The 20,786-nt window shown below is 36.1% G+C and overlaps 1 protein-coding gene across 2 annotated transcripts in view; it reads left to right on the forward strand.

The window, feature by feature from the left end:
- The window catches only part of prkcaa (protein kinase C, alpha, a), a 79,070-nt gene extending 58,647 nt beyond the window's left edge, over positions 1-20,423 (forward strand). Inside the window, exons 9-18 of one of the 2 annotated variants that reach the window (XM_043241830.1) lie at positions 1,906-1,932; positions 3,948-4,085; positions 4,195-4,368; positions 5,907-5,998; positions 6,123-6,185; positions 7,048-7,186; positions 10,166-10,246; positions 10,726-10,833; positions 14,138-14,278; positions 16,933-20,423. In XM_043241830.1, the coding sequence (XP_043097765.1) occupies positions 1,906-1,932; positions 3,948-4,085; positions 4,195-4,368; positions 5,907-5,998; positions 6,123-6,185; positions 7,048-7,186; positions 10,166-10,246; positions 10,726-10,833; positions 14,138-14,278; positions 16,933-17,097 (1,128 nt within the window). In that variant the 3' untranslated portion in view covers positions 17,098-20,423. The remainder of the gene's footprint in view (positions 1-1,905; positions 1,933-3,947; positions 4,086-4,194; positions 4,369-5,906; positions 5,999-6,122; positions 6,186-7,047; positions 7,187-10,165; positions 10,247-10,725; positions 10,834-14,137; positions 14,279-16,932) is intronic. The other variant, XM_043241831.1, reaches the window with a different exon arrangement.
- Positions 20,424-20,786: the final 363 nt, after the last annotated feature.

Below are 20,786 nucleotides of genomic sequence, written 5' to 3' on the forward strand. Positions count from 1 at the left end.
TTCAACCCGAGGCTGAACCGATAATTTGTCTGTGGCCCTTACCAAACAACTTTTTACTTCCTCATTGCTAACAATAAACTCTTGTGAATTAATCATAAAGAATGAGAATCAAATCATTATTTTATAACAGTTATTTTGTCTTTATTGACTAGGTAGAATGAGCTGGTTGCAAACACCATCAATAAATTATGAGAGTGACCCTCGGGCCTAAAATCTCCAGAGAGGAACAGCAAATGTTTAGTTTAAAATACATTGTCATTACGTCAACGCTAGCATTATTGTTTAGCATTTTATCCGGAGCATATCTGTCAGTATTTAAGCTGTTGTTGTTTTGTGTATGTGAGATACATTACACTGGAAACATGATTAGGAGTTTAATTTTTCATCTGCTTATAGATTTCCTGAGACACGTACTGTATATGCTTGTTCTCATAGAAATGCTTTATAGCTGCCTTGGAGCTGTTTATGTCTACGTGACCCATAAAACATTTAAAGCTAGCTGCACACCTGATGAGAAACACACTGCCACATCAGTCACCTTCGGCTATGAGAATCAGTTTTAGTAATTCCTTGTTTTGCCAGATGATGGCAGTCATAACTTCCTTGTCATTTTCCCTGTTTTAAAGTGCCTCTGTTAGGGTAATGAAAGGTCCATATTTTAGTTTTGAGGGTCACAAAAACAGGTTTACATACTTGCAAGGTCAAAAACACTCATTTTCGTATAATATGCATTTCTTATTTGTTCAAAGACTCCCGAACCTTTCATTTAACGACTCATTTTTCCAAACCCCTCCAGTGATTGGATCAATTTAATTTAAATCAGTGTTTGTGAGCTTTTAACTCTCCAAAAGCGGCACCTAGTGGCAAAGAATGAATTTGCATTTTCATTCTGAACCAACATGACAAGATCAACAAGTGGGTGGGCAATTAATAATTCATTTTGTCAACCCCAAACAGCTTAGGACTCATTTTAAAACGGCTTGATTCAATGATCCGGAGTCAACCCTTTCTCTTGTGAGACAGTAACTTTATACATAGTGCATTTTCAGATTTGAAATTTGCAGGATGTGTTCATTTACTTACACACTGCATGAAAGGTAATTTTCAAAAATCCATAATAGGGGCTCTTTAATTAGATGATCTTGAAATCCCACCATCGTATGTCATCCTGCGCCAGAGGAGCTTAACATAATCAAACCTGCTTTCATTGAGAATTACATTGATTGATCTGTTGTGAGAAGCAGAGTGGAAGCTCCATAGTTTACCTTTTGCAGCACATCACACTTTGTTTAAAGCAATACAAGTGCTTGTAGCTTTATTGGTTATATGTACCCTCGGCCTTTAAAGCGGTAACATTTAATATATAGTAACATTATTTTTGAGGTGATAGATTTCCGAAAAACTATTCGATGCTATTTTAATTGCCAGCGTCTCACTAGCTGATTTTTTCAAATGCAATTATTTTTATGTGCATGAACATCTTCTTTCTATGATAAATACGTATCTCATAGGTTTATGATTTAAGTTAGTTCATGTTCGCGCAATGCTCCTGTCGGGTTTTTTCTTCACAAGCTTAACTTATATGTTAATCGGATTCAGAGGCAGCTGCTTATTATGCCCCTCTGTCATTTTTAATCAGTGTGTGTGACAGACCTCCGACTGAAGAGGGCGAGATTTCATCAAAAACAGTCGGCAGGTGAGAAACACCCTAGTTAGTTCATACAAGTTGGCTAGTGAGACGCCCCATATAACCCAGACTTTCTCAACTGTAGTCAGACTCTGTCGGTGATAAGTGGCCAAAACTGTGGTTGGGAAGATTAGTAAATAAATACTGCCTTTTCCTTTTCACGCATATGTTACCTGTCTGCATGTATATCTCTGTTTACCCCTCTCATGTGGTTTCAGGATCAGACTTTAGAGGACCTTGAGCAGGTGCGTGTCAGCAGCAGCGTTCAAATACGTGTGTGTTGATTGGCTGGCTGGTTATATGCCCGTTTTATCTGCATCAATTATTTATTAAATGGTCGCTATATTAATCCAGCTTCCTCTTGAAGTATGTGAGAGTGTGAAGACCTTTTGAAGAGAATACTTGATGTTTGTGTCTTCTCATGGGGCAGCGATAGGTTCCTGATATAGAGGTATGCATAGATGCGGGAATGAATTTTGCTGCAGAGACAAAATTTTGATACAAAATGCACTTGCATATTGACCGTAGGTAACTATTAGAGAAATAAAACGTCTTAAACCTTTTGGTGCTCTTCAGTTTGGGGTCACACTGATGATCCTCGGTGGTCAGTAAGTGCAATATGTTTTTCAACATTTATTTTGGAATGTTTCGTTTATCGAGAAAATTTTATGATACTACGCAAAATTCATTTCTAATGTTTTTGCTATTTTTTTTTAATATAAAACAATATAACTTTTAGTTGATACAATGTGTAAGTTAAAAATAGACCAAAAGTATTAAACATACAGTGCATGGAAGAGAGATGAGTGCCATCTGGTGGGAGAAAACCACCAAAGTGTTAAAGCAACCTTTCTGTCGTAGTTGGCATTAATAAAAGCCCTTTTTCATCATTCAGTGTTTGCTGACTCATTGTAGGGTGTAACCATGTCTTAAATTGCATACTGTAGCATGGGAGAAAAAAGTTCTCCTAGATGAAGTAGCTAGACATCTCATCTCATTTTCAGCTGGAGTTAGATCAGCCTCTATCACATTGTTTTTAGGGAGTTTGATCTTTGTTGGCAACTTTAATACCTTCCCCCATCTTGATCCAGTAAAAAGAGTATTTTGCGTCCCTTGCTCTGACGGCTCTGTTTAACAGATTGAGGTTTTATTTACCTGCTCTGTCCCACTGTAGAGACACTGTAATATGGTAGATTCTGTTATCCAAAGCAACTTGAGGACAGTAGAAGCAATCGAGTCATTAAACCCCAAGGAACCCAGTGAGTGGAGTGCTCAAAAGCTCTTTAAGGCTAAAGAAGGCTCTTCACTTCAGCGATTCCTTATAGAGTCCTTCAGGCTTTGCTGTGGTGTTTCTCGTCACTGTCATTCTGTAGCTGATTCAGAGTTCAGAGGGTTTCTCCGTAGCTGTTACAAACTGGCTTGATAAATGTTTTCCATATTCACCATCTCGTTAGACATGTCACTATTATGGCAGCAACTTCTTCACAATCAAACTACGACTTGTAGAGCTTCTTGTTTGGATGACGTCCATATCAATCCAAGCTGTGCCCCAAACTGGAAGTGGTTGGCACAATGTACAAAAAGAGCTTTTTAAAATGTTCTCAATATATTATTGGCTCCGTACATTCTGTAGGAAGGTAGGTTATGCAAAATCATATATTCTTCAGTGAAAAATATATTTTGTGCTGCTGTTGTACTGAGCTCAAGGCCGTCCAGTCTAGCTCGACAGAGAGTCTTGGCTTGCTGACTGACTTCTGCATGCTGTGATGGAAAGAATTTTATCTGCCTTGGGTAACTGCATGGGCACTACCCAGAATTCATCCAGAAGGCAGATTTAGAATGAGCCTTGTTGTGTATGGATTGTGTTGTAGGACATTGGTAGGAAATGCAGATGACGCTGCAAAATGGATTATGCTTTTTTGGGCTGCATCTCTAAAAGATCAATGGACCTTAGTCAGGGTAGATACAATATTATTACTATTATTTTATTTTAATTGTTTAATTACTTAGTCATTAAGTCTGTTCAAGGAATTGTAATGTTTTGTTGTTTTTCCCAACTTTTAGACTTAATATAATTAAAAGTGTACAAACTGTTGAATGGACTTCTTTTGCATCTATCTCCATCACTGTCAATTTTCCATTTGCCCATTTTTTTTTTTCTATCTACCCAGACTGAGGTCCATTCTCATGACAGGAAACATGTTCTAGCTCTCTCTTAACTGCATATGGGATTTTACAGCTGTTGCATGTCTGTGTGCAGAAAGCCAAATTGGGTCCAACCAAAAAAATCACCACCCTGGATGACAGCGGGTCCACTTTACCCTCAAGCAGCTTGGATAGTGTCAAACTCACAGACTTTAATTTCTTGGCAGTATTGGGAAAAGGCAGCTTTGGAAAGGTGAGTTTCCGGCCAATAAAAATAGCTTGTGTAAAGAGAAACTATAATATTTTAGGTGTGCTAATGGTCCTAACTAGCGGTTTGAGCTTTTGCTGTTCTCCATATTCAGGTGATGCTGGCTGAGATGAAGTCTTCTGATGAACTATATGCTATAAAGATCCTGAAGAAGGATGTGGTCATCCAGGATGATGATGTTGAATGCACCATGGTGGAGAAGCGGGTTCTGGCTCAGCAAGACAAACCTCCATTCCTCACCCAGCTCCACTCCTGCTTTCAGACTGTGGTGAGGAACTCCCTCCTTAAAGTAACATTATGCATTTGGTAGACATTATTGCTCAAATATTTATTTTACGTTATCTGGTAATCAAACCCATGATGATCTACTGTTGGTACGAGATCTTTACCAGACAAAAATATTCTAATAACAGACACCGTTAGACTGGTTGGCAGATATTTCTCAATTTAGAGGGCATCAACCATTATTAGAAATGAAAATCTGAGGAAATAAACCTTTTGAGTACAAATTTAAAAAATGCAAAAAAAAAAAAAAAAAAGAAAAAGAAAGGTAGCAGGCCACATATAACTGGGGACTTTGGGAACAGACAGAAGCCTCTGTTAACCAGTCGCTATGGCTGTGGGCTAAACGGTAATCCCACTAATAGCACTCACAAACCAAACATCCGCTCAGACTCCCTTAGAAGCACTAAAATTCACAAAAACCCTTCACTGGTTTTAGTTTATGTTCTATGGCAATTGGAATAGTTTTTTTTTTTTTTTTGCAAAAAGTAGAGCCATTGAAAAGATATACTTTTTGTTTGTGAATTTAAAATATGGTTTGGAATTAATCTATTTAAAAAGAAACGATAAATCATTAAACACTTAAAAATGTACCATATTGTGTGCAGCATTTTTGCAGGGGTTTTCCCCACCCAAATGTTTGCATCATTATAAATACATAAAGACATAAAGAGAGCAAAATAAATAATACTTTAAGTATAAAGCAGCATGCATCTAAATAAAATTAGTGCAACTACATAGATTTTTACTGTTGGAGTTTTTATTTATATTTAAATTGGTTTCCATAAATCATAACATCAGTATTAAAAAACTGAATATATATATAAAAAACAAACATGATCATAGTATATATAAAATCTTTTTTTATTTAAAGTTAAAATATTTATTAAGGAATATGCTATGGAATATAATACGATTGTTTTTTAATAAAGGGGTTATTGCATTTTAATACTCTCATTTAATTCACGTTTTATCCAAAAATCTTTTATGCACAAAGCCTATGCATTGACAGGTATATGAAAGGGATCCATTTACAAATAAAAAGCATAACATATAAGAAGCCCTGAGTCCAAAGAAGGCAAACAAAAACTACTTAGGCAATAGTGACCTCTGATGGTGACAGTACCACCGTTTTTATGACAGAGAAAGAAACATAAAAAAGACACAGCCAATAGCAGAGCTACTCTGGAGATGACTTGAATCCACAGTGAAGTCCTTAATAACAACATTCACAGTCCCAAAAAATGTTAAAGCTTATAATAAGCTGTATAGTTAATCCATCAAATGAACGTTAACAATAAGTCGAGAAATATAAAAATCTAGAAATGAGATTACATTTTTTTTTCACCCAGGCTGCAGATTCTGTAGTATATGATACTATGTAGATGTAGTTTTTGATTGTTTTAGTTTAAACGTATTTTTTAACTAAATTTCAATAGCTTTTAATAACAGGGTTTTACCCTTGCAGACACCCTTATAGACCAGCGAGTTTGTCTAAATAGTTTTGATGTGTTTTTGTCATAGGATCGTCTGTATTTTGTGATGGAGTATGTTAATGGTGGTGATCTGATGTACCACATCCAGCAAGTGGGCAAATTTAAGGAGCCGCAAGCAGTGTAAGCCACTCTCTCACTGGGTTTATACATCTACAGTATGTATGTTTGGACTTCAAAGCGTGTATCGTTTTCTGTTTGTTTGCAGATTAAGGTGAATTTATGTAAATTAATCTGCTTGTTGCAGGTTCTACGCTGCAGAGATAGCTGTTGGGCTTTTGTTCTTGCACAAGAAAGGAGTCATATACAGGTGAACACACATAAAGTACTACACATTCAGATCCAGTTCAAAGTATAAGGTAATAATCAGCTGATTAACGTTAAAGCAATAAAAATAAATAAATAGCAAACAATCTATGGCATTCTGAGTAAACGAGTTGCAAATAACCTGATTTTGCCTAAATGAATCAGCCCGTACAAGACCAAATGTCAATTTTGTATATTTATTTATTATTTGTATTTTATATTTTTTATGCTTACTTGTCTTTCCACTTAAAGGGCCCAAATAATGTTATTTCTTGAAGTTCCCATTAAGGAAAATGCCATATGAAATCTGATTTAAAGGAAAGTGCACATTAGATAATAATAAAATTATTTATATTTTTTTACTGTATATTTTTGCTCAAACTGAATGTTCAGTTATTTTATTTTCTTAGACAGCTGTAATGCATTAAAGAATATCATATTAACCTATTTGTGAAATGTGCCAAATATCGCCATCACTCCTTTCAAATAACATATAAAACACCAAATCGCTCATTTAGCCCGAGCTTCAAGCAGGAATTCCCTCGATCCCGTCTCTTTAGGAGCTAAACCTAGTTATTTGCCTTGTTTTTCTTTGAACGACTAAATTGGCCTAGGGAAATAGAGCACACAGATGAACTGACGTCAGCAGGAATGAAAGAGACAGAGTCCTTGTTTCAGAAAAAAAGAAAAACACTGCACTTGCTTTTACGTGAACTAAAATGAACTACCTTTTTGTGCTTATGCGTGGAGAAAATGTATTTTTATATAAAAATATTGAAACGGGAAGACAAAGCTCTTTTTTTACGTAACCTCAAAAATCCCCCTGTCTGTAGTAATGCACCGTTGTGTTATTTTCTCACTTTCAGGGATCTGAAATTAGATAATGTCATGCTGGATGCAGAGGGTCACATTAAGATTGCAGACTTCGGTATGTGCAAGGAGAACATCGTGGAGGGGGTGACCACCCGTACATTCTGTGGAACGCCGGACTACATTGCTCCAGAGGTGAGAGACGGACAGTGTAGCAGTCCTCCCAGACCGATCGCTAATGCTAAGTCTAAATGTGACTAGCAGCAGTGCTTAGAAGACCCTGAACCTGTGGTGTTTTCTCAGATGAGGCAGTACTTTCTTAACTATTTTTGGACGAGAAAGTAATCCACAGGATATATACTTTCTGTGGACATTTCACTTCTCAGAGGTGCTCTGAAATGAAAGTTAGAAACTACAGCAAATACTTTAATAGTAACATGCTAACCATGCTAGAAACATGCTAATCAAACTTTAAGCTTTTAAAACTATTTTAGACTGCAAACCATTAAACTTAGAACTTTTACAACTTCTCAGACTTTTCTCAAGTCAACTTAAAGTTTGTCTTAATGTGAACAGTTAATCCTTGCAAGTTAATCCACTGGAAAAAATGTTACATTTTGGTCATCTTTAATCAAAATATGAACATTTGCTTCCACTCTAGAATTACATTTTCTGTTTCAGCTGAAAATTTGTCACTACACTAAATAAATATGGCAGCAACTTTCAGTTCACAGACTTAAAGTAAACTAATGTGTCCCTGTTTAGATAGTAACTGGTACATATTATTTATATATCTGAACATACAAAATATCGAAAGAAATAACAAGGTAAAAATACATTTCCCAGGTTAAAAAAACAAAGTACACTTTCATTATGTAAATAAAGTGCTCTTTTTTTTTTGTACTCAATAAACTAAAAATTATTCTTTAGAACTTAAGATAAACTTAAGATCATCTAAACTCAAACTTTTTAATAAACACTTGAATGTGGGTTAATTTATATGAAAAAAAGGAAAAATGAAACAACATTTTGAACAAAAAGCTCTTACCTCTTCATGAATCAGCATTTTATTCCATAACGTTACAGTTTTGACGCTGTTTTCATGTCTGGTGATCATGTTAGATCATGTTAGATCATGTTAGATTCACTTGGGTTTTGGAAATTCTGTACAGAAGATAGTGATAGTGCCCCCTGCTGCCGTATAACAATGAAAAGTACAGAAAAAGTAGCACATTTGAGTAAACTTCTTTTTCATAAGGGCTTCTTATTTCTCTGTACCAAAGCTCCCTTTTCTCTTAACCTGACTTCCCAGAGCAGGCCTTAGCATGAGGATGCCTCCACAAGTGACACATGAGCTCTTACAGAGCAGGTTATATGTGGCACATCAACACTTCATACTGATCACCTTTATCTGCTCTGACATCCTCAGACACACACTCACAGTCTCTCTCTCTCTCTCTCTCTCTCTGTGTTTTTTTCTCCCTGAAATACTCGAGCTGTAGTGGCGTGACATGACAGTGGGTGGCAGAGTTGTCTCCTACAGCAGTTCTTTAAAAGTCATGCTATAAATGCAGACTTCTTCACACAAAAACTGCTGACAGTCTGTATCTATATTTTACTAAACAAACCCTCCCACGTAACCATACCTAGATTGCTGGTGACGTTTTGAGAAACCAAATCAGTAAGTGTAGCAGTGCTCCTCTTATATTCTTACCAGCTTTATATGTATAACGGAATAGAATCTGTGACAGCATTTTTACTAGATTTACTAGAAATCATAAATATCAAAATAATAAGTTGTGAGTATTTTACTGCGGCTATTTGTTTTTTACTTTTTTTATGCGTCATTAAAAGACTATCCTATGTATGTTTACTCAGATATGGCACACACACGGTTTTGCTTTTTGAGGCTGCAAAATGACAAAAATAAGCGTGTGTGTGTGTGTGTGTGTGTGTGTGTATTAGTGGACATTTGTCCTCCACGCTTTTTTTGAGAGCATTACTCCCTCTCTTTCTGTCTCTTTTGCTGACCTACATATTATGCAGGGGTAATGCGTGTTATATGGGAGCACGTTGCTGCATGTTAACTTGAGTGTAAAGTGTGTCAAAGGTAGAGCAGCAGTAACACACAGCAGTTTTCATAGTGACCACCTCCCACTGAGTCCACAAAAGAAGCTAATTACGCTTTCTCGTGTGGCCAAAAAATATTAGTATTATATGATGAATTCGAGAGAAATAAAGATGAGGAGTTTTTTTATTACTAGTTAAATCTGCTTGTTTTTAGCACTGGGTTTAGATGTTATAAGATAAAATCATTAGAACGTGAACTTATGAAGCGTTATAGAAATTACCAGCGTGTAAATATTTTCCATCCCTTATTATGTCACTTGCTTAATCCATTTGGTCAAAATTTAAAGAGATAATATCAGCGGATGTTTATTTTTTTTTTCTCTGTAATAGTTTAAATTTGTAGTGCTAACCTCAATTAGCCTGTGTGTATAGGGGATGTGTATAGGGATGCACTTTATTTAATGTGTGTGTGTGTGTGTGTGTGTGTGTGTGTGTGTGTGTGTGTGTGTGGTCCTCAGTATTTTTAAATATGAGATTCAACATCTAGAGCCACAAACAAAACCTTGAGCGGCTGCAGCCATGATCTAGAACTGTCACATAGTGTTAGCGTGATGTCACATACAAACACACGCGCGCTGAATGTGCTGTGAACTGCATCAGCCAAGAAAGCCAACTGCGTGCTGGATAAGCCGTGTGAAATTTTGGAATATACGACACAGAAAGAAAGCGTGCGTGTCATGTTTTCTTACACCCCACACGCCGAACTTCAGTTGCACTCTTGCTTGGTTTATTAAATAAAAGAACATTTTAGGTTTTGTTTAGGGTCGTTTTACATTCGGTTCTGTGAAAAACTAAGTCCACAGTATGGTGACGCAGTGCACCAGGGTCATGCAATTTAACAAATGTTATTTAAGAACAATATGTCTTACCTTACACAGATTTATTGAACACAAAACGGTATAATACAGTATATTTTTGGTGTGATTCCAGATGGGAAAGGGATAATGAGAAAGAAATGTATTCTAGAACAGTACGGATATCTTTGTTGCTAGTCTGCTGATGGTTGGTGGTAATAAGTAGGGTCTTTGTGCTGTCTTTTTTCAGATAATAGCATATCAGCCATATGGACGTTCTGTGGACTGGTGGGCTTATGGAGTCCTGCTGTATGAGATGCTGGCGGGACAGGTGAGTACAGATGTGCATAACCATCAAATCCTACAGTTACCTTCTGCCAGTATATATGCTGTAGCTACTAGTTTGTAGTGATCATGTGTGTTTTATACTTTTAATCAGAATATAATATGATCAACATATAATATTGACACCAGCTGCTGTACTCATAAATTGAAAATCAGTACCAGCTGTCAGTGATTTATCAAGATGGTAACACCGTGGTACTTCATTATATACTAAGAGACACTTTCATAGTATTACAATTGTTCTTTAGATCCTTTAAACAATACTGAGGTATTATCACTTTGTCCAAACATGATGATCTTTTTTTTTGGCTCATGGTATATTTTATTCTACCGCAATTGTACTTTTTTGTAAGAGTCAGCTTAAGGTAAATTCTTTAATGCCACATTGTGCAAGAGGCTATACATATCAGGATAAATGCTTAGTAATATTTTCATTTGGAATGTTCTTTTTTTCTCTTTTCTTAGCCTCCATTTGATGGTGAGGATGAAGATGAACTTTTCCAGTCTATTATGGAGCACAACGTCTCCTACCCTAAAGCCATGTCCAAAGAAGCAGTTTCAATCTGCAAAGGGGTAAGTTCTGTCACACGAAGAACACAATGTTCCAGCTTGTAAAGCCCAACTGAACCAGTACCTGGAGAACCAGGAGCATTATTGCTGTCTAGTTGAACCAAAATTCACCAGTACATTATTTTCGGCACATTTTCATTTGTAATATTTTCTTGACTTAAGAGTTGCAAACATTGCATTCTTCTGAAGTGGTGTTTTGGCTGAAATGAGAAAGCAAATGTTTAGGAGCTCATTTAATACCTGAAAAATATATCACAGAAAAATACAGTCTTTCCAAAAACCAGGTCAGGTTCCCATGAATCCAAGATAATCCAAGATAATGACAGAAATGCAGTGACATTTGATATCAGTGTATCTTAAATTGCATTCATTGAAAGTTGCTCAAATGTATATGACAAAAAACTCTTTTGTGTTGTTATCACTTCTTTTAATCCCTCATATTACATGAATCTGCTCAGAAATTCACCGCAGGAGCTGATCCAATTTAGATATAAACACATGAACCCCAGTTTGATTTTTAATAAAAGTCTTATCGGTGTTGAGGTTTCGTTTGCCGTGCATGCAGTGTGTTGTTAATAGACTCAACTTCAATGTAACTAAAGACCAGAACTTAACTATATAGCCTTGCAGAGGAAGGCAGACCGTTTCCTTTTTACTGTGGTACCACTGTGGTAATATATGTAATATTTTCATCACTAACAAAGACATGACTTTATTTCTTACTTTCCTTTCAATATAATTAGCGGAACATCTCGTAACTAGATGCTTGTAACTAACTCCCTCTCAATCAAAGGACTGTGGCAGTGGCGTGGGAAATAAAGTGATGGCATCCGACGGCTCAGCCATAGTTAGTTTTCATGGACAGTGTGATTCATGTATAGAAATTACAGATGCATTGTATAATGTAACATATTCTGCATACTGTTTGGAAAGGTTACAATATGAATATATTGTATTATATCTTAAATTTAGTCTGGCATTCAGTGTTCATTACACCATTGCAAGAACCAGTACGAACCATCACACCAGAAATAAAGCAGTTCCAGACACTAACGTTACGTTTTCTCAGTCAAACCACTTGTAAATTGCTAGAACGTCTGATTTTAAGCTGGACGAATTTGACTCTTTTTTTGTATTAACATGTAAGGTTTAAATAAAATTATTGTTCTGAATCAAAAGACATTTTCTAAGGTATTGTAATCATCGTGAGAAATATATAAACATTTATTTTTTTTGAACGTAAAAGTTACTTTTATGAACACCACAGTAATAAAATAGAACTTTTATTAGCGAGCAGGACACGAGCTGATGATTTGCGTCTCACTCACTTTTATAATGTTCTCTATCACCCTCTGTCTTTCTGTCAGTGGTAGAGGTGTAAGTTCATCAGTTTTCATTTCTGGGTGTTTTGTGTGTGTGTGTGTGTGTGTGTGTGTGTCTTATAAACTGTGCCACCTACTAATGAATACATAGCGGCTGTCAGAGGCTGACCCAGAAAAGCCCCAAACTGTAGAGGAATAATGAAGTAGAAATTTACCTGAAATCAATTTTGCTGGCAAATTTAAGTCACCATTTAATAATTAAAAAAAAAGAGAGAAAAAACTTTTTACTTTGGTTAGCAGGCCTTTAAAATGAGTGCAACTGCCAACGTTTCTAAAATTCTTAAATATACAGTAACGCTTTATTTAAGAACCATTTCTCACATTTAACTTGCTTATTAGAATGGATATTACTAGTGTATTGGCTTTTTATTAGTACTCATAAAGCACATTTTAATGTCTTATTCTGCATGGTCATATTTTAGATTCCTTAATCCTAGCCCATACCTAAACCTAAATGATAACACTTTACTTTAGGGATATATTAGCTAGTGGCTCATTAGCATGCATATTACCAACATATTGACTGTTTATTAGTACTTATGAAGCACATTTTCTCAGTGATCATATTTTAGATCATTTGATCATACCCGATACCTAATCTTAATAGCTACCTTACTATTAATAAGCACTAATTAGGAGTTAAGTTACTGTTATACACTGTGTTCTGAATTATTATGCAAGTGGAAATTCTGGTCATATTTTTTTCCCAAGAACATTTGACCAATTCCAATCCACATTAATCTTAATAACTGCTATGGATCGTGTGTTTAATGCTATAAGTGATGTGTAATTGTCCAGAAAGGCTGAAAGTCAAAAACTCCTTATATTCAGGTCTTCCGAATTATTAGCCATGTTTTCTTTTAAAATGAGGCAAGAAAGAGATTGAACTCAAACTGAAAGTTAAAAATGATTAAATGCCCATGAGAAGGAAGCAATACTAATGCAATAATTGAATTAGCAAAGTTGAGGAATGACCATTGGACAGCAAAATGCTCATAAGGCCAGGAGTTTCATAAATAAAACAGGTAGAGAAGAAAAGACATGTTAACTGGTTATGAATTAATGTCAAGAATTAGGCGAGAAACCTTCAGGATCCATTTAGTCTCCAGCGCCATCATTTTCCAGAACGGCGTCCCTCCTGAAGTCCCCACTAGTGTGATGTTTTAGGTTCTCTGAGACTTTGCTTGGGTGCAAAATGTGCAAACGTAACCATTTAATAAACTGAACTACCTTAATTACAAAGTAAAACAAATAAAGCAAATTAGAAGTATTGAGGCAAAAGTCATAGTTAATAGTTTGTTAAAAGTGAGAATTGGTCCCAAAACTAAAGTGTGAATAATATTCAGTCTGGGTGGAGCACACATCTGTCCAAAATATCAATGTGGTTTCATTAGATTTTTGGGGGGTTGCATGATGGACAAAATGTCTTATTTATAAAAGAATATTTTAAGAAAGAACATGAACACATGATATAGTTTATAGCATACATTTGCATTGTCTAGAATTTCTGTTCAGAGAGTCAAAAAAAGCATTTCCATAATATGACTGCTGAGATTTATGTGTTGAGTTTACAGTCTGAGATTTCCTGATGAATGTGTGACTGTGGTCCTTCTGGCCTATTCTGTAGTTCAGATCTACTACGACCATGGAGGACATATTCATTTCGAGGATCTCTTCTATGACGTTATGTTAAGAAACTACACTGAATAAGCTGAAAAAAAAACTATGAACATTTACACTTTCATAACAGACAACCATATGCAGTTGAACCTAGAATGATTGTTGAGAAAATGCTTATATCCATGTAATCTCTGTACTCCTTTTTGAAGTGATTGAAACTTTAAGATGAGCGTATGCATGTTAACTGAAAACAGAATACATGACATGATATATTTCGATGCTAATGACTTTATCTTGTGTCTTAGCTCATGACAAAACACCCTTCAAAGCGTCTGGGCTGCAGCCTAGAGGGGGAGAGAGATATTCGGGAACATGCTTTCTTCCGTCGGATTGACTGGGAACGTCTGGAAAATAGAGAAATACAGCCTCCATTCAAACCCAAAGTGGTAAGGAAATACATGCCGGTCTATTCATTTTCAGCATATGTATTGATCATACATAAGAATAAGAATGCTCTAAGAATGCAAGTTTTTATGGAGAAGTAGCTCTGAAGAAAGTATTAATGGGGATTCAGGTTAAGATAAAATAAAGGTAAGTAAATGTTTTACGAGAAATTCACTTTTTAAAAAATGGTGACAGTGATTTAGGTGTTATGGGATTGAATATTAGCACCTGTATATTTGACTTATAACTACGATATGATAATAGAAATCGATTTGACGGTAATATAGCTTTCTACTTGACCTACAAAAAAACATCTTTATGTACTGATTATAATAATACAGGCAATACAAGCCCTGTCATAATCTTTACTTCCAAAAGTAACAATCACCTAACAATTATGACAGTATTTCACACTAAAGTTGAAGTATCATCACTGTATATGCTTAAGTAGCTTTATTGATGAACAATTTTTATGTAAAAAAAAAAAACAAACAAAAAAATACACAGCCAGCACAAATGAAAACCTCTCTGACATTAAAGTATAATCATCTGCCCGTCCTGATGAATGCTTATCGCTTTGTATAATGTCTGTGCCTTCTGATATTTGCTCTAATAATTCGTTTTGGTGAAACGTGTTATGAATTGCTGTTGCTTTTCTGCTTTTTCAGCGCCTGTGGAGGAAGTGAGAATATTTTGTCAAGATACTAAAAGGATAGAGATGGAGCCATTTGTCATATTAAATAGCTTAGATTGTCCTTGGTACGGTTGTGCGTGTTTGTGTGTGTGTGTGTGTGGGAGAGAGCGAGAGAGAGGGATGAGCTGCGAAAGCAGTCTACATACATATATATGACTTCTAAAGTGGGTCATACTGTAGTTGTTTCCCCTTCACAAGCACACATGCTCTCCCACACATATATCATTGAATAGGGCATTCTGTCACATCACTGGGGACAAGACAGAAGAGAAGAGAGGGGTTTGTCTCGAGTATTTGTGCGCTTCTTATGATGTCCTGTTTTTTTAGTGCGAGTGCGTTATGAACATCACCTGTCAGTTTTAATATTTTTTTTTGTTGTTTGGGTTTTTTTTGTAACAGTTGTGCGATGTCCCCTGAGGACTGAGCTTTCTCTCATGGTCAAAACTAGGCCAGATACAGACCCTGTGTCCCTTTCACACTAATGGTGGGGGTTAAACAGGCTTAATTCAGCACGGCTACCATTTGAAACATTTAGCCAATCATTAGTTCCACTGCTGACGTAGGAAGTGCCCTACATGGACCTCTGTGTCTGAAAAATGCCTTTTTTTTATGGTCTCCGCGTTTGTGTGATGGTGACAGTTGCAACTTTAATTGAACTGCGTGCTTGTTCCCTCTCGGTTTCTCACCACTCATCATGTTCATGGGAAAATCATGCCTCATAAGAGAGCATGACACAGGCATTTACATTTGACCATCTCTCTCGGTGCTTGAGTCACCATTCATCTCTCCTTTCAGATATCATACAATGAGAAGGGGGGAGGGAAATCTTCTATTTTAAGGCACATCTCGAGCTGCATGTCTTATGGAATCTGGCAGCTTTACAAAAGGAAACTCCGTATTATTTATATCCTGCTTTCTTGTGACCGTCTTTGTTTGTGTGCGTTACATTTGGGAAGTCAGCCGATTAAAGATATCACTTATATGCCAATTCATTTTTTAATTGAGTAGTTGCAAATCATCACTATTTTTTAGTTATTGAAATAGTGTCACTTTTTCGCTGTTTTTTCGATCGCTTCGATGGAATCTTACATGATTGTTAACTCGTATAAATCGACAGGCTTCTTTTCAACATTGAGCGAAATGGTAATAATAAAAGGTTGGCTGTTAGTTTTGTATTAAAACTATTTTATAAAAGCCCCAAGAGTCTAAATCCCGCTCGCCGTATAACCCACGCATGTATATATCATTGATAAGGAGCTTTGAATCATTTATTCGTCATAATAATAGGGTTATTATAAATGTGCTTCTGGTGCTTTTTCATACACATGGTATGGAGGTTAAAGAAAGATATTAATGTTCCTTCTACTTACAGTAGTTGGGGTCATTTGTCAAGATGCTTATGAGGTTTAGAACTACTCACAAGCCTGTCATGAAGAATAGAAAACGAGAAGGTCAAGTAGCCAGTCTGGGATTACCATGTTGTTTTGTCACTCAAATCGAGATTCTCCTTTCAGTTTACCTTTTACACTTATTTGAACACATTTATGCAAAGTGCTCGTGTCGGAAGCTGCTGTCGGTTGCCAGTGTGTTCGGCTTCCACATCTGTGTTCCTCAAACTAGTAGAGCCAATTGCTTTATCATCCAGATGAAGAGGAACTAGGGCATATAATCTGAGCGTTAAACTGTGCTTTGGACATCGGGGACTAAAGTATAAAACAGCGTCCATATTTCCGATAAAGAATGTTGGTGATTTAATGATTAAACAAATTAATTATTTAAAATCCGCTTTATTTAGAGTTCAAACCACGTGCAGATGAAACTATGTAACTTTAAGCCATGTTTGTTGCCCGCATTTAAAACCTTTGACTTTGATTTGTCTGTATGTGATGCATAAATCAAACACACCACGGTTGTAGGTATTGCAATAAATTCTGTCTCGCAACCTCTTTCTTTGTTTTATAGTGTGGAAAAGGGGCAGAGAACTTTGACAAGTTCTTCACGCGCACACAGCCACAGCTGACCCCTCCTGATGAGCTGGTCATCGCCAACATCGACCAGGCTGAATTTGATGGATTTTCCTTCATCAACCCTCAATTCGTCCATCCTTCCGTCATAAATAGTGAATAAAACAGGAAAAAGATGGAATGAATGTGAATCTACCTACTACCCCAAAACTCTGCCCTTGCCTTTACCCTTTTATCTAACAATGTTAAACCAAAACCACAGTTAGCTCCAATCATTCTGTCTTTTTTTTTTTTTTTTTAAAATTTTGCATTTCTTTTTCACATCATTTCAATGTAGGCCAGTCGAAGAGTTTACCTTAATGATTGAAAATAGATCGAGAGAGGTTTTTTTGAGACAAACTCTGGTTAGGAAGGGCTGTTTACATTACAAACCGATTGTCTGGCTCGATGCGGACCAGTTTTTAAAAGTCTAGGAAGCCGTTTTATCTCAAGCCACATCTAAAGCCCCATAAGAGATACAGAGTTGTGTGCTTCCTAAGAGTCTTCCCATTCAGGATTTCCAAGGTAATTGCCAAAGCCAATGGGGTTTCTGTCTTCCCCTTAGCACTACACCAATTTATCTATTTACAGAATCACTCGCTCTTTGGAGTCTCCAGTGTTTTCTCTTTGTAAGTGTCGTTAAATGTTTTAAATAAAATACTAAACATCTCTCAGTCTAATATTTGCACATATTTCAGGTATGACTTGGCACACCAGTTCAACAACTTGTTTGCAATTCTGTTTGTCCTGTAGTAAAAAGGTTTCATGAGATGTTGTGAAAGGTTTCATGTTTCAAGTGTTTTATTTAATATGCTATGTTGTTGCATATAAATGGTTTTATTTTACTGCAAACAGATGCATACTTTTTACCCATAAAAAATGACAAAATAATAAAGGTATTACCTCGTTATCCCTTTAATTCACCAAGTGTTTTTAAAATATCCTCTTTTATCCACCATAATAGAAAATATCCTGGGAACATGAAAAAAAATGTTGTGAGCGTGTGTTTTTTTTTTAGTTTGTTTGAGTAATGAGGGATATTATGAGAGCGAGAAATATTTAATTGTTGGCATTTATGTCAAGCTCAAATTATTTTGTTCTTAAACTCATCGTCTGCATAGAAGTAAATACTGAATAGTAAATGCTCATTTCTGCCGAATTACCTTTACATCATTATGGATTTGCATAATTGATTGTAAAATGTAACACCGTTACGCCATATTTCTCCCCTTGCTGCTTCAACATTTCGGTTATAATAATACATGCTATTTAAACAGTATAAGAACCTTTTAAAACCAACTTAATGTGACTTCATTGCTTTACAATGGTGAAATTTAGAGCGAGGGGAAAAAAATTATAATAAGTTTGCATTAAAGAGGTAGTTCACCCAAAAACACGAAAGAAGATATTGTGAAAAATGTCATCAGGCAAACAGTAGCCGGCAGCCATTGACTTCCACTGTATTCTTCCCATACTATGGAAGTCAATGGCTACCATCTACTGTTTGGTTACCAGCATAAGTAAATGATGACAGATTTTTCATTTTTGGGTGAACTCTCCCTTTACTATAAAACCGAGGTTGAATTATTAGCTGGTTTAAATGTTTTTAGTAACTTTCATAGTCCAGTTTTATGATTATTGACCCTTTTAAATATGTAATTTTGTATTAACCACATCTTTACACAGTGCTATTATTCAGGTAGATATTTGTGTAATGGTTATCATTGGTGTGTACTGTTGTAAACACTGTAACATGACATGGAAATGACCTTGTACTTTGCATAACGAAATCATTTACAAATGTGCTTTCGCCGTTCAATTTTCCAACTGTACTTTGTCAAAACACCTTAGCTTTTGGCTGTAATGTGTGACCTAAATGGACTCCCTGGTTCTAAAGCGCTCTCATCCTACTATGGTCTGATAACTTGCCTTCGCTTGCATGCTTTGGTATGAAAATCCACTTGAGAAGATTTGTGTGTATTTATGAAGAATGTTTTGTTATCAGTGGAATATAAAATTGAGATTATAAGCTCATTACAGCATGGAGTATGAACAAGGCCGATACATCTAAAATATATTTCTCACTTATTTAACAATCATTTTAATGTCTTGATATCGTAGTTTGTGGTTCTGTATGTTCTTCCCATCTTTTCCGGCTGTTAGAAGTAATGCGAAGTATGTAGTAAATTTCAGAATTAGATCAAAATCACACATGGGATAATTGGCTTGGTTAGATTGTAGATCACGGGTGTCAGTTTTCTTCTAGCACTAATGTACTTGCCTGTTTAATATCTGAAAATGTGACATCATACCTGTAGCTCAATCAGCTCAATTCTGTCTTATTTTTTCTGTGATTTATTGATTTCGACCCTGCCATAGCATCCCTTATGCAAACTCCCATCTTTATTTTCTTGGGTCTTTCCAAAACCTTGCTTTGTATCGGTGCCACGCTGAACCCGGCCACAAAGATGTTTGCCAGTATTGAATCCAGTATTTAGTGCATTGATCTCCTGTAGCCATCCTGTTAACTGAATGCCGTTACTGCTCTTGAGATGGCATCGAAGCATCTTTTGCTCTGTGTATCTACCCTGGCTGTTGTGAAGAAAGCTGCATGACCATCTTTAAAACACGGCATGCTTTTGAGTTTCCTCTGCTGTAAGATGATCCATCTGCCTTACCCTGTTCTTTCTATTCCTGTGCTGCTGAATTAATGATCGAAATCACGAACAAATGAATGAATGAACTGCTGATATTATTGCTTGTTTGTTTAGCTGTCCCTTAAAGGAAAAGTTCACCCAAAAATGTAAATTCTGTCATCATGACCATACAAATCTACAGGTTTGGAAGGACAACCCTGACTACGTGACAGAATGGAGTGAACTAATCTTTTAAATGTGCCGTATCTGCTTTCTGTAGCCATCTGTTGTAATCGGTTTTAATTCATTCTTTATTATTTTTCACACCCAAATGATAAAAATAAGGTGAAATGACCCAGTTAGCGTTTCATGTTTGTTCCAGTACTGTTAAGTTTTGTGTTTGTTGAAGAGAAGAGCAAGAACTCCTCGTTTTATCCTATTTTTTCATAACTCTGTGTTCTTGATGTGTAGATTGATGAGTTCATCGCTGTGTTGTCCTTTTGCTTGGTGTGATTTTATTTTCATCTGTTGAGTTTTTCATTTAGAAGACAAAATCAACAGAATGCCTTACTTTGCTCTCTTTCTGTCTCTCTAAATAGCAAAGTCCTGAATTAAACCCAAAGCATTATCTCTGTTCTTACATGCTAATATTGATCCAAGACACGTATAATAAACCAAGTGAAATGTTGTATTTTGTAGCAGTGTATGTTAGCCCTGCCTTCGTTGTCTTAACAGATTACATGCTTTTTCCATGCAATCCTTGTTGCCATTTATACCTAATGTATGATATTGCAAATAAAGAAGGGAAAATGAATCCCGGTCTGTAGATGTCCCTCCTTAAAGATGAAGCTGTCACTGATTCTGGTAATCTGTTATGGTTTCTCATGCACCAGATAAAAATTTAATGCTAAGAGAGTCAAAAGAAGCGTAAAATGGTCATTCTGAATATTTTATCCAGAAGCTTGTCAGTCATCGTACCAGAGTTTTTCCATTGACACATCACGGAGGAATATTTTAATTTGCTGTAAACACTCAAGCAAAATGACACATTGATATAGATTCAAATTAAAACGGGAGACACGTTTATAGCCAGATGCTTCGGTGTGTGGGTCTTTCTCTTATCAGTAATCCAGTTATTCCTAGTAAAGCAGGACACTCATCTCCCCGCAGGCTTTGT

The sequence above is a fragment of the Puntigrus tetrazona genome, chromosome 6, assembly GCF_018831695.1.
Source record: "Puntigrus tetrazona isolate hp1 chromosome 6, ASM1883169v1, whole genome shotgun sequence".
NCBI classification, from domain to species: Eukaryota; Metazoa; Chordata; class Actinopteri; order Cypriniformes; family Cyprinidae; genus Puntigrus; species Puntigrus tetrazona.